The 16,690-nt window shown below is 38.8% G+C and overlaps 1 protein-coding gene across 2 annotated transcripts in view; it reads right to left on the bottom strand.

Moving 5' to 3' along the window:
• Nucleotides 1-16,690, bottom strand: part of LOC146583171 (CUB and sushi domain-containing protein 1-like) — a 456,826-nt gene that overhangs the window by 338,038 nt on the left and 102,098 nt on the right. For both annotated transcript variants that reach the window (XM_085268026.1, XM_085268032.1), the window contains exon 2: nt 3,752-3,968. In XM_085268026.1, coding sequence (XP_085124152.1) covers nt 3,752-3,968 — 217 coding nt within the window. The remainder of the gene's footprint in view (nt 1-3,751; nt 3,969-16,690) is intronic.

The following is a 16,690-nucleotide window of genomic DNA, read 5'->3' as shown; positions in this document are numbered from 1 at the left end:
ACAGAGGATTACCGGAGTTGACTCCTTTTCTTTATTTTTCTTTTTTTCTTCTCCAAAACCACAACCAGAACAACATACTCACTAGCGCCCTCTAGCGCTTCTTGTAAATGCATCTACAGAACAAATGCAATAGTATGTGTGGACACAACACTGGCCTTGTGGAACTCAGAGAACAGCCGGATAATTTAAATCAGCTCTTGTATGTGCAGGCTTAAATATTTCATGTAAAAACATAACTTACTCTCTTTTATAAGCAAAAAATAGGATAGTGGGTGAATTCAGTAGCTGCTAACACCCAGCTGGAGCCAAAGGAAGCCTTACAAGCAGGGCTGAAGCTTTGCCTGTACTGACACACACCAGGGAGAGCCCTAGGGCACAAAAGACTGCTGGCCAGTGGTCTAAATTCAGCAATATGCTGCTTGTCCCCAGAAATGTCTGCACTATTCAGAGGAGTAGAGAAGTGCTAACATCAACAGAAGAACTGAAAGAGAAAAAAGTGACCCTTCATCTCCCAGCTTAGTCACTTGATCTAAATGGCACTGGGAATGGACTCCCTGCTGCAACTCACTGCACTTAAGTTCAGAAGCTCTAGGAAAACCCAATATATCACCCTTGCACTGATGTTTTGTGTTGAAGGTTCAAAAAGGAAATACTATTGGCATGTTTGGGTAGTGGTCAGAGAATGTGGGACCCAAATAACTCCAGGGCTAATTATCATCCCTGACAGAGCGACCAGGCTGGCAAAATGTGGCAGCTGCCACAACGGGTCAGCTCACCTGCCAAAGCAGTTATCAGCAGCACAGTGTTTTAATTCTGTTAATAAAGGTGTAGTTCTAAGGTGCAACAAATGGATATATGCTGTCTTCTGTTGAGTCCCATAAGCATGAAGATGTCAGATCTTGAATTTTGGAGCATGCAAAAAAGGTGATAATCAAAGGTGATAACCAAAACTAAGATTTGTATTTCTTGTCTGAAGACATGCACAATGACATCAACGGAAGCTGAAAGCAAAGCTGTCGATTTACCAGTTGAGCTGCGTTCACACCCTCACCTACGGCTACAAGCTCTGGGTAGTGATGAAAGAATGAGATCACAGATAAGAGGCAAACTAGCATTCTCTTAGCGATACGGTGAAGAGCTCAGAGTAGAGGTCCTACTGCTCCATATTGAAAGGAGCCAGTTGAGGTGTTTCAGGCATCTGGCTAGGATGCCTGGAAAAAGGTGTTTAAGGCCTGGGGGCAGACTGGAGAGATTATATCTCTCAGGTGGCTTGGCTTGGAGGAGGTGGCCAGGGAGAGGGAGGTTTAACAACCTAAATCTGGATAAGTGGCAGAAGATGGATGGATGGATGAATGGATACATACAGAACACTTTATGTAAGTAAAGTAAATCTTAACTAGTCGGCTTTGCAGCTGCAGCGTTTAATATACTTTTAGTTTCTTTAGACATTTCATATGTTTAATCATTGTGCTCATTTCAACATGCTCAAGCTCATTTCACTCTTAAATCAGACCTATCTTTTAAAAGAGATTTTGTAAATTAACAGAGTAAAGGCTCTAATACGGCTATGCTGTGAAGTAGTCTCTTGAGCTAGTCTATCTCATGAGATAATCGTACCACAGTTCAATGAGGCCAAGCATAACAAAAGCCCAAACAAATCCCTCTTAGTCACGTCTGGTTGGTGTGGATGTAAAAAACAAGCAACAGGTAGAATAATGAGGTCGCATACACCAACGCTGCAAAAGATCCACTGAAATAATCATACACTAAGTACAGGCAACTACAACTAGCACGTGGCATACACAAATGATAAACGCAGAACAGATAAAGAGGGTGACACTACTGACACAAAATCTTACTTTGAGCCTATAAAAACTTGGATTCTTTTCTTAAATTATTCTCTTTTCTTTGCCCATGGTCATTTTCAGCATAACAGCACACCAAGGATCCTTATGGTAGTATGCTGAGCACAAAAATGAGGCTGCATTTACAGTAAACCTCCACACAACCCAAATCACCCTCTACAGTCTATTCCTTGCTTATCCATCCACTAAAAGAAAAAAAGTATTCTATTCAAACACTGACTCATAATACAGCAATGTGATGTATTCAAGGAAAAACCCGATGTTATCCATAACTGCTCCACCAGCCTTAAACACTACTTGGTGCATTCCCAGCTCATCCCTCCTACACACAAGCAGAGCACTATGAATAAGCTTCCTACAGTTTGCCAGCTCTGTCGATGATGTTCTCTCTGCCCTTTTTGCAATAATATTACATTCTTTCCACTCACTAAATAGGGATGCTGCCAATTCATCAGTGGCTTATATATATTCCTGCACATTTTTGTTGATCCACAGGGAACACTTTTAGTTAACCACTATATAGTGCTGTTAAACCTAGTGAGACTTTCTCAGTTTGCATGCTACATTCAAGTTAGCCAAAATAACAGCACTTCAAATTTTGCAGTGAAGTTGTGAAGAAAGAGGATGCTATATTCAGGCCACTGTTTCACTGTTCCATCTGCCTGCATGTCTTTAAGCTACAATTAGGTTTTGGATCTTTGGAACAAGTGGGAGCTGGCAGTCGTTGCTTGATGAAGCCAACAAGACCACATTATCTAAAAAAGGCAGATACAAGATCCTGAGGCCACATGACCTAACACCCCTTTAGCCCTTAACTGAAAAATTGTGACCATAAAAATTATCAACAGATATTATAGTTAGGACTCATTCCTTGACCTGATATCACAGGAGAACAGCACTCTTATCAACTGGAGAAAACCTGTTCACCACCTCTTACCAAGAGAGACTCTAGAGTGGAACAAAGTCCAGATGAGCTCAGCAATTTCTAGTTATTAACTCACAACCACATGTACTGGCTAAGAGTCCTTAACCACCAGAGGAGTTGCATTGGGGATCTCCACGTCTGAATACCTGAGGCATCTAAACTAGATGTACTACTGCACTTTCTTACACCTACACACATTTCACTAAACACCTGCCCTATTCGCCAAACTTGCTTCTGTGACTTTGCCCTCTTGTAACTATTTTGAGATGCTGGAGGAGTTCCAGCACGTATCATAAAGGCATAAGTATAAGGTGGAGGTAAGTATAAGGTGGACTTCTATGGAGCAGCTGCACTTTATTCAGATTATGCTGAATTGGGCAATAAGCCAAATTTAATCAATGAAGCTCACTCCTGCAAGTTTTTGAACTCACTTTCAAAAGACAGTAGTCATTAGTAACCTGAAATCTTAGGTGATGAGTTGTTTATACACCATATCTTTGTTTCCTATACACTAAGATAAGATAAGATAACCTTTATTAGTCCCACACGTGGGAAATTTGTTTTGTCACAGCAGGAAGTGGACAGTGCAAAAGTTATGAATCTAGTAATCTAATATTCAGAAACTAAAATATCTTATACCCCTCGGTGCTGTGCTCCTTTAGGTAGACAGTAATCGGTGTTCCCAACAACTGTAATATTAAAAATGTCTGCTTGGTTTATTTTCTTGTTATTTTACCTGTCTTAAAATTGACAGACAGATTAGAGCTAAGTCTTCTTCTAAATTTTGAAGAAAAGATGGCCAACAAAATATACAACGGTCCAAGTACCAAGTAGATATATGGACATTGCTGATAAATCAGGATGTGGAGGGAGGGAGATTAGGTTGGAAAGAGGGAAGACACTGAGAAAAAAGAGGAACAGGAAACCACATCAGACAGAAAATGAAAGAATGAGTGCTAACCTCATTTTTAAGTTGCCAGGTGAGGGCTGTCCATCATAAACCGATACAATATCAAAGTCTTCCTCCAGCGCCAGAGTGACGAAGGTTAGCTGGATTCGGTTCCTCTCCCCTGTTATTATCAGCCATGTACAGTTGGCGTAGTTGGGATAACCATGGGGGAAACCAGGTGACTCTATGGTGCCATTCAGACCTTGGACTACACCACCACAAGACTCAGCTAGAAGAGAAAGAGATAAGACATGTAAGAAAATGTACATCCTGCATTAAAGTATACATTATACAATAAATATATTTTAAGGATACGATCAGGTTCCATGCATTCTTCAGATTTAGTTTTACACAGAGATTAGAACAGTATGATGAAGAGGGAATATGCAAACAATTCAAACTCCCATGACCAAAGTTAAACGTACATTCTTTTATACATTGTGCCCCACACCCTTTAGAAATATTGTAATGGATAGTATATCTGAAGCAAAAATCGAGCAGAGCTTAAATATGTGCAGTATGCAAAGCCCAGTGTTAACAAGCCCATGTCCTCACACACAACTCAAATATAATGCAGGACATGTCTCACAGCCTCCCTCGACACAGTAGCATATGCCATTCAAAGCAAATGTAAGACCTTGTAGAACCCTTAGACTTCCATCCATCCCATCACTAAATACAGGGAGTGCAGAATTATTAGGCAAGTTGTATTTTTGAGGAATAATTTTATTATTGAACAACAACCATGTTCTCAATGAACCAAAAAACTCATTAACATCAAAGCTGAATGTTTTTGGAAGTAGTTTTTAGTTTGTTTTTAGTTAGTTAGCTATTTTAGGGGGATATCTGTGTGTGCAGGTGACTATTACTGTGCATAATTATTAGGCAACTTAACAAAAAACAAATATATACCCATTTCAATTATTTATTTTTACCAGTGAAACCAATATAACATCTCCACATTCACAAATATACATTTCTGACATTCAAAAACAAAACAAAAACAAATCAGCGACCAATATAGCCACCTTTCTTTGCAAGGACACTCAAAAGCCTGCCATCCATGAATTCTGTCAGTGTTTTGATCTGTTCACCATCAACATTGCGTGCAGCAGCAACCACAGCCTCCCAGACACTGTTCAGAGAGGTGTACTGTTTTCCCTCCTTGTAAATCTCACATTTGATGATGGACCACAGGTTCTCAATGGGGTTCAGATCAGGTGAACAAGGTGGCCATGTCATCAGTTTTTCTTCTTTTATACCCTTTCTTGCCAGCCACGCTGTGGAGTACTTGGATGCGTGTGATGGAGCATTGTCCTGCATGAAAATCATGTTTTTCTTGAAGGATGCAGACTTCTTCCTGTACCACTGCTTGAAGAAGGTGTCTTCCAGAAACTGGCAGTAGGACTGGGAGTTGAGCTTGACTCCATCCTCAACCCGAAAAGGCCCCACAAGCTCATCTTTGATGATACCAACCCAAACCAGTACTCCACCTCCACCTTGCTGGCGTCTGAGTCGGACTGGAGCTCTCTGCCCTTTACCAATCCAGCCACGGGCCCATCCATCTGGCCCATCAAGACTCACTCTCATTTCATCAGTCCATAAAACCTTAGAAAAACCAGTCTTGAGATATTTCTTGGCCCAGTCTTGACGTTTCAGCTTGTGTGTCTTGTTCAGTGGTGGTCGTCTTTCAGCCTTTCTTACATGTCTCTGAGTATTGCACACCTTGTGCTTTTGGGCACTCCAGTGATGTTGCAGCTCTGAAATATGGCCAAACTGGTGGCAAGTGGCATCTTGGCAGCTGCACGCTTGACTTTTCTCAGTTCATGGGCAGTTATTTGGCGCCTTGGTTTTTCCACACGCTTCTTGCGACCCTGTTGACTATTTTGAATGAAACGCTTGATTGTTCGATGATCACGCTTCAGAAGCTTTGCAATTTTGAGACTGCTGCATCCCTCTGCAAGATATCTCACTATTTTTGACTTTTCTGAGCCTGTCAAGTCCTTCTTTTGACCCATTTTGCCAAAGGAAAGGACATTGCCTAATAATTATGCACACCTGATATACGGTGTTGATGTCATTAGACCACACCCCTTCTCATTACAGAGATGCACATCACCTAATATGCTTAATTTGTAGTAGGCTTTCGGGCCTATACAGCTTGGAGTAAGACAACATGCATGAAGAGGATGATGTGGACAAAATACTCATTTGCCTAATAATTCTGCACTCCCTGTAGATGGATACGAATAAATGTAGAACATATATTTTAACCCTATATAAACCTATATAGACACTTCTCACACTGTGTAATTTGTTAAGGAACAAAATGATGTGACATTGATCAGTGGAAACCTAAATCATCAACCCGTTGAGGAAAGGGTTCATAATCACAAAAAAGCCAAAATTAAGATGATTCAATTAGTCATGACTTAACTTTAGCACAGACACATGAACACACACAGTCCTCCAGTTAGAGTTATAGAAAAAATCTTTATACAATATAATTCATGCAATCCAAAGTTTGCAATTTCTATGTTACAATAGGTGTTTCAAACTTAAATATATACATGTACACATGAACATTATTTGCACAGATATATATACTAAAGAATTAAAATAGCTACCAAGCTAATTCAATATAATTCTATAATTCAATATAAGAAAAATATAGCTATTATAATTAAAGCTGTTTTCAAAATGTAAAAATCTAGGATCACTTAACAGAAGTAGTTGATGCTACTTAGAGTCACCAGGAAAGTAAATCAAACATGAAATAAGCTAAGTGAGGAATGCTAGCTGGAATACATTTAACAGAAAAACACATACTTGAGGCATGTGTTGTTCGCGGAAATAAAACAGCACACAACTTATGGTACAGAACTCCTAATCCAGTCCTTGTTTACTCTTGAAGAATATACAAGGCACATGGAGATGTGTGGCGCTGAGTGTGTGTCTGTGTGACACACATGAAAGCCAGTAGTAACTGTCAGAGAGCAATGGCCATGTATTTAACTGCACATTACTAAGAATGCAGTCTTTCACACAAACACAGACATGCACATACTCCATTCCCTGTTCACTGGGTCATAATCCAGTCAACCAAATGTTAGCAAAATGTTTGTGAGGCTGTTCTTGTGTATTTTTGTCTTTTTCCATGAGGCTAATATCAGAACCTGCTCATTGAGTACATACCAGATGTTGTTGTATCTCTGAAGAAACAGAAAACACACAAATAAGTAAATACCTACACACAAGCCCAAATGGACAAGCTGGCAGGAACTGAGAAGCACACATACATGTGCGCTCACTAACTTCAAACCATCTGGAGTGTCCAGATTAATTTCAGATTGTTCTTCACTGTGTTTCCAACCCAGTTCACCTCTCCCCCTCAGCCGTATCTGTGTCTGTACCTTATTCTGTCTTCAGTTGTCTCTCTCTTTCTGTCTGCCATCTTTTCTGCTGCCAGATCCCCCTCTTGAGCAGATGGGATAAGAAGAATTCAGCGGATATGCACATCAACCCGGATACCATATTGTAAGCATCATACTTGGGGCATTTCAGTAAAAAGCACTTTGTTTATCCTCTTAGATAATGCAGAGTTGAGGACTCCCTCTTCAGTTTCCTAACTGAAGAGGGAAACTGACTGATTTCTACTGTTAGTAGTGTGTTCTTAGCTATGCTACCTATTTATATCAGGGAAGTAAAATCCCGTAATTTGTTTTTTCAGAAGCAACTTCTTGTGGCCCATCAGTGAGCAAACAACTGTGGCCTGCTTTCTAACAAACACTGTAATTCCAACAACTTTTTTTAAATTTAAAAGTAGCATAAAATGAGCTTTTGGTTATCAGAACTTGCCAATAATATAAAACAAAAAGGTTATACACATCGATTTCAATGTGCAAATGTGCTCTAATAACATAATAATAGATTGAAAAGATGGTATATTCTTCTAGTTCTAGTACCATGGACTTTACATAAAAGCTTGACACACCAACTCTAACATCACTGCTTCTGGACTCACATCTGGATTAGTATTGTGGAAGTGTAGCACTAAACAGTTTCATGTTTGTTCGTAGAAAGCAGAGACACTGATTCCTATCAAATACTGTGATACTTTCATAGTATACAAACAAGTACTAGAATTTCATTCATCAAAATTAGAGTAAAAACGTGGCTCACAGTGTGTTAGTACATTAACTGCACAGCAAGCCATTTTATGTATCAAATTTTTGCATTAAATTATGCTCTGTCTTATATATATCTATACATATGCTTGAAATAAATGATCAATCAATCAATCAACATGCACCAGAAGTCACCGACCTTATATATCCAATGAAAATTGACTTCATTGACTTCAACTAGCTGAGGTGAGACCTAGCTGACAGACACAGGCTAATCAGCACCCACTCTTCACTTAAATCGTCTACATTTCTAGTAATGCATAACTTTAAGCATCATTAGAATGGTAAGCTGAACTGCTGTTGTGAAGCAAAAAGCTAGTAGATATAGACCCTGAGTTTGCTATTCGCTAAGTATGACAGAATAAAAAAAAGAGATAGATCTGTGTGTGTGTGTGTGTGTCTATAAGTAGCGAGTGAAATAACCACTTCAGACACAGGCGGATAAAAATGTGGTGCCGTTTGCACACTGTGTAATCAGGTGCTGACGTGAATGCAAATGCTAATATGCACACTGCCAGTCTGTTTCTACACAGGGCTAAGTCTTAGATGTACATTTTGTTTGCTTTAGATCCCACAGATTTGAGGATTTTACATAGTATTTGTGAGGCTTTTAATTATTATGCAAGCAAGCCTGCACAGCAATACTGCTGTGAGATACCACCGGTGGAAAAAAAAAAAGAATGCTTGATGCTTTTCTTATTTGTAACAGGCATTCACAGGAACTGCATGACAAATGTCAGCAGGAAAGCCACAGCAACTTGATGCTTTTCCACTTGTACAATAGTTTTTTGCAATGCGGAAAATGAATTATTTCTTAATCACATCCGCCCTCCATACCCAAACAAAATCTGCTTTGTTTGATAATGGTTTGACTGTGCAATGAAAAAATCTACATAGCAATCTGACAGACTGTTAAATTTTAGGTGCTGAGAAGCAGCAGAGAGGTGGAGAGCTGTAGTGAACTTGACCACAAGGTCCCTGGCTCATAAATCAAATGCTGGCCTCTTCTTTCCACAGCGTGCTGGGCCACAAATCAAATGCATCTTTCTAAGTTACGCTGTGTAGAACTATTGACTGCAGTGATTCAATACCAGCTATGAAAAAGTAGAGAGGAGAGGAGAGGAATCTGTTGTCTGTTTTCCTGGTATCCTCTTTTCCTTTCCCTCGTTGCCTCTTCCCCCTCACTCTTCTCATGTACCACCCCCTCCCTCTTTTTCATTATCTCTGTGTCAGAATCATTGTGTCTCTCCCACATTATGTTTGTCTCTCTGCAACCCTCCATCTCTCTCCATCTCCTCTTTCTATATCTTCCTCTCTTAAACCTTCTGTCCATTCTTGCTCTCTTTATTACACCGGTGTTATCACCATGCCTGTACCTCTCTCCATGCATCTCTGTCTACCTCGTGGTCTTCCTCCCTGCAGCTCAATTCCTCTATCTCTTCCCCCAGCTCTGTCATCATTACCCCCATCCTTTTTCCTCTTTCTGCCTCTATCCTGCGCTCTCATCCCTTCATCCAATCTGCTCTCTGTACATCACTCGTTCACCACAATTATCTTTGTATTAGCATCATCTCATCTTTCCCTAAGCGTCATTACGTTTCTTTCTCATTTCCTCAGTATTATTATCGCTACGTCACTTTGTCTCTCTCCTGGTATCATTATATCTATCTTCTGTGTTTCCTCTCTTATCCTGCTAGAGTGTTAGGTTGTTTTCATTCCACCCACTCACCTGCTATATTTATCACACAAAGAACAAATACCACAACCTCTCTCTGTCTGTCTTTCTCTCTATCACGGTCTTTGTCAGCCCCCCTGTCAAACTGTTTAAGTAAGTGGGGCTGCAGATAGATTCAGGCATTCAGGGCATTTAGCTGGTGCTCACTGGGGATAAAAGCAGGTCTCTGGAAAATAGTATGAAAGTCCATCTGTGCAGTTAACTATGCTAAAAACTGTTTTGGAAAATACGTTCTCCTGTGCTCCTGTGTAGGCAGTTACTTCTAACACTTGTTCTCTAGTCTGAATCCTTTTACAGCCATCATTAAGTTCACTTTACTAAGAGTAAGCACACATATTTTTAATTAGAATTACATTTATTTTAATGAGGGTGTGCAGAAAAGTGATGATTTTGAAAGCAGATAGTCTTTTGCCCAAAATTTCAACTCGGTGATTTTACTTTTTGAGGCCAAGATCATGTTGTGCAATATTTGCTTTTGCCACAAAAATCATTCAAGTGCAAACTGACAAACTAATAAACACTGAACAAACAGAATAGAAACCTTTTGTCAATTAAATCAAAGGGGCGATATGTCAAATTCAATATTAATATACTCAATGTTAACCAAATGTGCAAAGACAATAAGAAGAGGGCAGCTAAACAAATGCAAGGTAAGGGAGAGCACATGCTCTAATACCAGTCACCATAACAACCAATGGATATTGAAAGACATGTATCATGCTCCATATGACACTCACGCTCACACACAAATGGAAAAACACACAGAGTCACACAGGAAGAATCAAGGCTACATCCAGAGTAAATCCCAAACATTGTCAGCAAGGAATAGGGGTTGCTGTCTGAAGATAGCAGAGATAGATAGGATTAATGGCGTGTGTGTGTGTGTGTGTGTGTGTGTGTGTGTGTGTGTGTGTGTGTGTGTGTCAGACGCACGATCAAGGATAGAGCAGACTGAAATAACGATAAAGGGGGAAAAGGAGATCATGGCAGAGAAATGCACACGATGTGTTTCTATGTACATTGTGGGGAAAAATATATATATATATATATATATATATATATATATATATATATACACACACACACACACACATAATTCTCACTTTCAAAAGCCAACCATCTGAATTTCTGAGGAAAACCAAGTGTCTGCATATGCAATCAATCATCTTTTAACCTACAGCTCAATAATTATGATCTGATTAAAGTGAATGAAAATGAATCACAGGATTAAAATCTAGCTGAAGGTACACAACCAAACACAAACTTCAAACTAAAAATCATTTGAAAGTACATCACTGGTCTTACTACCACTCTTTCTCCATCTGTGAAAACTGTAAAGTAGATCTGATTCATCATCGAAAATGTTTAGAAACCAGGTTATTAATTTTTCAGTATCAGTGTGCCTGCAGACATGGTTGTTCATAAGCACCAGTGGAAATTCTGTCAATCCATTATTTGTATTTGCTTCAAAAGTCTCAGTAGAGCAGCCCATACTTATTTGTTTGGGGTTTGGGGAGCTGATGTCAGTCCAGTCACGCCAAAGCACGAGGGGCATTTTTATGAAGTGTTGGCAAATGCAGTGCGGAAATGTGCCACAATAACAGCTCATTACCGAAGACAAGAAATAAAAGAGTTGTGCAGATTGTCTTTTTATGTTCAAATAATTTCAATCACATGACTGGCTCTCATATCAAAGTAAAAAAGGTGACTGAGATGTTACTGTATCTTTGTACTCCACACAGGGACCTGAAGTCAAAATGGACTGACTAAAAAAAGAACAAGACTAGAACACGACTGTTCGGTCCTTAGTGTGACTGTTTTGTTTGGTACATTTTGAAACTCACAGTACAGATATTTTTAAACTCTCTCGTTTTACCTGAGTTTGCCTTAGTCAGACAGGGTGCATTGTGACAAAGTATATGATCCATAAAAGCTGTTTTGAGCTTAAAAGAGGGAGGTAAGGAAACAACTCCGCACCCTATGGCAAGGTAGAAGAGTTTTGCCCACAACCTAGAAGCGTCATCATAGACCTGTGGGTACAAATGAAGCAGCTGTTATGGATTCATGCAACATCATGTGTCACATCAATTAAACTGGTTCTTTAAATCTGCAATAGGTGATTTGTTGGAAACTTAATGGCAGTGGAAACAAAGCCTAAAATCTATACTTTATCAATGTGAGAAAATTTAAATTCCAATGTTTGCTTAGTTTGGCACTATTTTCTAAGCAAAAGTGTACCTCCATGAAGTTTTTATGTAAGAGGGTCAGTCACAAAAATCTGAGTACTTTCTTCTTTCTTTTATATGGTGTCAGTTATTGCTGTACAGAGGAGGCATCACAGAGCTTTAAGAGTGCATGCTGGGAGAGTGAGACGTTTCTCCACTTGTGTCAGTTTATTTTGAATGACAGATGAAGTTGTGATAAAAACGTACAGATCACTAAGCCAACTAATTCTAAACTTGCTCTGTGGGAAATTGTGGTTTCAGTGGGAGGAATTTCACAGCCTGCGCAATGGGTTTCAAAGAGAAATGGCTGAAGAAAGGAGAAAGCAGAGGGATGATGGCCCTGCACTGAAAATACTGTTGTTGTCTTTTTTTCATTGTTAAATTAAATTAAAATTAACAATGAAACATTAAACTGAATTTTCCATTTTAATGGAAATCATTTCAGCACCATGGACAGTGCATGTGGCTGTCATAGCAATCTCATAGCTGTGCTCTGACATGCACTTTGACATGACATGTGAAATATGGATCACAGGTACAGGAAATCTGCATTTTTATTTTTATTTTTTACTAAAAAATATCCACAATAGAAAAATTGTAGTGGTACTGTTAACGCCAACAGTTGGAGAAAAATGGAAATAAACCTTTGTCAGTCAGGTATTTCCTATCTGTGTCTTGTTGCATTGAGTTGATTGGCCACAGTTTGACCATGTGAGCGGCTGAAAGATCGTTACATTACAGAGCAGTTGAGGGAGTAACTAACAAAGAACCCATGCGCACACATACACAAAGTTTATTTTGTGGCAGGAGAAAGAAGGAAGAAATCAGCACCTTGCATAACTAATGTCAATCCAAAGTAAAGTTGCGTGTGTAAAAGTAACATTCCTTTAGTTTAACTTTTAGTTTTTCTTCCAGCACCATGTAGGAGTGCATCAGCCAATGAAGGAAACATGCAAATATACACAGAGCCATCTTACTAGAATAGATGTGACAATGGAAATCGCTGATGCCCCCCTAGCATGCGCTGTGTCTAAAAAAAGAGGCAGTATGCTCAGTTTTTCGCTTACTTTGGAGATGGGCTAAAACAACAACAACAGAAACAAAATGTATGAATTTCTTTGTATTCTTGAAAAGTAACCCCAGAAATATGATATACCCCCACAAGCCAGAGTCAGCACACAAGAAACCACACACAGATTTTCCATCAGAAACATGCATAGGATCTAAGGTCAAAGCTAGCTGGAAACATTTTAAATCAACAAACTCAGCAACCTCCTGAATGTGTGTTAGAGCTCAGCAAAGCAAATTGGGTGCTGAAAGCAAGCTATGTAAGCAATCCTATATGTGTTTTGTCTATAAGTGTGTTTTTGAGTCTGCATGTATGAGGCGATATGGCCTTGGGTGTATTGGAGCGTGTTGGTATGTAGTAAATAGTGCTATTATGCTGAGATATTGTAATATAAACTGAAACTAGCGATCAAGAGTGGGTCACTCTGTCACTGATGAAAAAAACAGAAGCCTGGCACCTCAAAGTCCCACATCTGCATTTGTTTTTGTCTTTCGCTTACTCTCGTTCTCTGTAATTTTATCCCTTTCTAAGTATTATCTTTCTCCCTGACACTGGAAATCAATTGCTTGTTTCATCTGACAATAATGCTGTTTTTACTGCAAACAAAAAAACCCAAAAACAAATGAAAGTGGTCCTGCGGCCATTGAAAGTGAACAGTGGTTTTCTATTCTCTAAATAAAAGCATCACCAATTGTTTTCCCCCTCTATGATCCATCACAAGTAGCAGCTTTAGTCTTTAAAGACAGCTTTATTGTTGTTGTCCCAGTCTCTGTTTCTGAGTTTGTTTTGGTGGTTTTTTATTAAAATGCAGTGTTTATTGTTGCTAACTGATAACAACCATCTATCAGTAAGGAAAAAGACCTTGGGATACACGCTAATGTTGCGATCGTGCTTTATTTTATAGTTTATGAATACTTAGTAAGCGATTGCTCTCCAGGTTTTCTGAACACCTTTCATATCCATATGCACATCTCAGCATAGTGTGCAGTTTAAAAACTTAAAAAAATTGAGGAAACTGGACAAGTGGAGGAGAAAAGAAGAATCGGTATGCCCAAAATAAACTATCTACAGCAGATAAACAATACTTGAAAGTAATTTCCTTGACAGCAGAGACGTGACATAGCACCTGGCCATTCAGTTGCTCCATCTGCTGACTGGCTGTCAAGAAGTTATTCTTAAGGAAGGGAAAAGGGCAGAAATCCTGATTGTCAGCTTCAAATCATTGTCAGCTTGAGACCAGGAAAGAGGTGCAACAATGAATGTATTCAGCCATCTGTAAAACATAGTGAAGGCTGTGTCATGGTGTTGAGCTGCCAGGCAGTGGTGTTGGAGATCTTGGCAAATTATAAACACAGAAAAGTACCATCAGATTTTCATCCGCCATGCAGTACGATCAGGAAAATGTCTGATCAGCATCTGCCAATGCAGTAAAAGCATACCCGGATAGACGAACACACAGTCATGGATTGGCCTCCCCAGATCCCAGACCCACCATTAAAGAATCAGCTTGACAGAGAGCAGAACAAACGGCAACAGCATTCAAAGAAGAGCTTTGAATATCCTTCAAGATGCCTGGAAAACTATTCCTGAAGACTACTTAAAGAATTTACAAAGAGAATTACGGTTGTTTTGTAGAATAAAGATGGTCATACCCAATACTTATATACTGTTTTTCCCTACATGTTTGAATGTTTCAACAAATCACTGTGCTTGTTTCCCATTTTCCAAGCAAAACATACAGAAACGAGGCATGGCTCAAACTTTCGCTTAGTAAATCTGAACCCTTATACCTACTGTTCCTTCATGCTTTCACTGTGTGAGCCAGGTTTTGATCTTAGCCAATAGTTTTTGTTGATTTAACTAAAAAAAAAATGCACGGTGATTAAAATAAACATTACAAACACGTGCACGAGTAAACAGATAACTACATTAAAAGACACATTTTCTTTTCACACATTAACCTGTATGCAGTTTTGTTTGTCATTTCTTCTTATTTAGGTGCAGGTGTATGTATCATTGGGATAGACCTGCACACACACACACACACACACACACACACACACACACACACACACACACACACACACACAGAGAGAGAGAAATGGAAACCCAAATTATACCTTCATAAAGGAATCAAAGCCTCCCCTGTCCAGGTGTGTCCCTTATAATTTTATGTTAATTTCCATTAGAAACTCTTCCTGCTGTGAAAATTATCCACTTATCTTCCTCCTTTCTCTTTCGCTCTCATGTCTCTCAAACAACCTTCATTTATCACTATGCTCTTTTCACACTATAATTTAATTTAATTTATTTAGGTATCTTTTGAGCGTTGAAACAACGACTGTTGTAGCAGGAAGACCTAAAAATGGAAGCTAGTTTAAACTTCATTTTAAAAAGTTGGTGTGAAATATCCTCTTATTTCATTTATTCTGCGGATTCTGAAAGTCACATGATCAGTCTTTGCATTTGCATCTACTTTCAATAAATATAAATCTTATTTAGTGGTTTCTAGGTGTGTGCATTTATAGGACCGCATGAAATGTTTACTTCAAACCTGGAGTTTATTAAAGTATTTTCAGCACAATTTCACTCCCAACTCTTTACACGCTGACGCTTGGTCAGGACCTCTTTTCAAATTTTAACACACCTGGCAGCCTTTTAGTATCATTTCCTAGATGCAGGGTCCAGAAAACCATTTTGTGAGATGAGGAAGAATAACAACCAACAAAAGCCCACATAAAGAGGCAGGTGGGGTAGCAGGTGGAGCGGCGAGCGGCATAATCACACTTTCAGCCAGAAAACAGGAGTTTGGGCTCTTTCTTGGAATTTTTTTTACACTTTTATTTACTTTTGTTTTAGTGTTCATTGCATTGTAACAAGATGATCAATGTAATTGACTTCATCTGTCAGTGGTTTTAATGTTGTGATTGATCGCTGTATTGTTCACCTTGAATTCCATACCGTGCAACATCAAATCTTAAAGAATTTTCTTGTAATCACCCCCTGTTAACTCATTCATTCATTCAAATGTTTAAATAAGATGCATCAATTGTAAAGTGCTTGATTCTTAAAGGTAGAAAGGCACTTTGTAAGGGCAGTCCATTTACCAATCAATATTTTAGCTGGCAGTCTGACACAGCCTGTGTCAGTGTGTGGGTTCTACTTTGTTTAGCCTGTCCCTACCAAGCAGCTAATGCTAACCAGCTGCCTGAGTATCATGCTAGCATCTTGCTAACGCTGCAGACAAATTGATACACAAACTGTCTGTGCACAAAGTGATCATTAAAGTGTATATAATGTAATTAGATGAAGCACCCCATAGTGCAGGCATAGCTTTATTTAAAAAAAACAAATGTGTTTATTGACGAAGTCTTTGATTCTCTTTTGCTTATTTCTAAATAAAGATAGACTGTCATATTTTGTCATTTTGCTTTTGCTCAGGAACAGACCTCAAAAATTAATATGCGTTAGAATAATTCTACAGAAATGTAAGTTCACAGAACTGAACTTACATCTACTAAAACAGAGATTCAAATTAAATCAGTTTTTGATAAAATGAGGTAACTAATATAAAAATCTAACAAATACAAACCATCATCTTTCCTACTGAAGAATTTCGAAATAAAAATGCAAATAACAAATAATACATAATAAATATATCAAAAAAGATATGCTATGGCTTGTTGGCAATAATTGTTTAGTTACAATATTACAACATTGCCTTTTGTCACTCAA

This window comes from Mchenga conophoros, linkage group LG1 (genome assembly GCF_057382185.1).
Source record: "Mchenga conophoros isolate Kocher_MC1m ecotype Shallow Benthic linkage group LG1, M_conophoros_male_GT1.1, whole genome shotgun sequence".
In the NCBI taxonomy this organism is placed as follows: Eukaryota; Metazoa; Chordata; class Actinopteri; order Cichliformes; family Cichlidae; genus Mchenga; species Mchenga conophoros.
The sequence above is the reverse complement of the archived record's forward strand: the minus strand, read 5'-3'. Positions and strand labels throughout refer to the sequence as shown.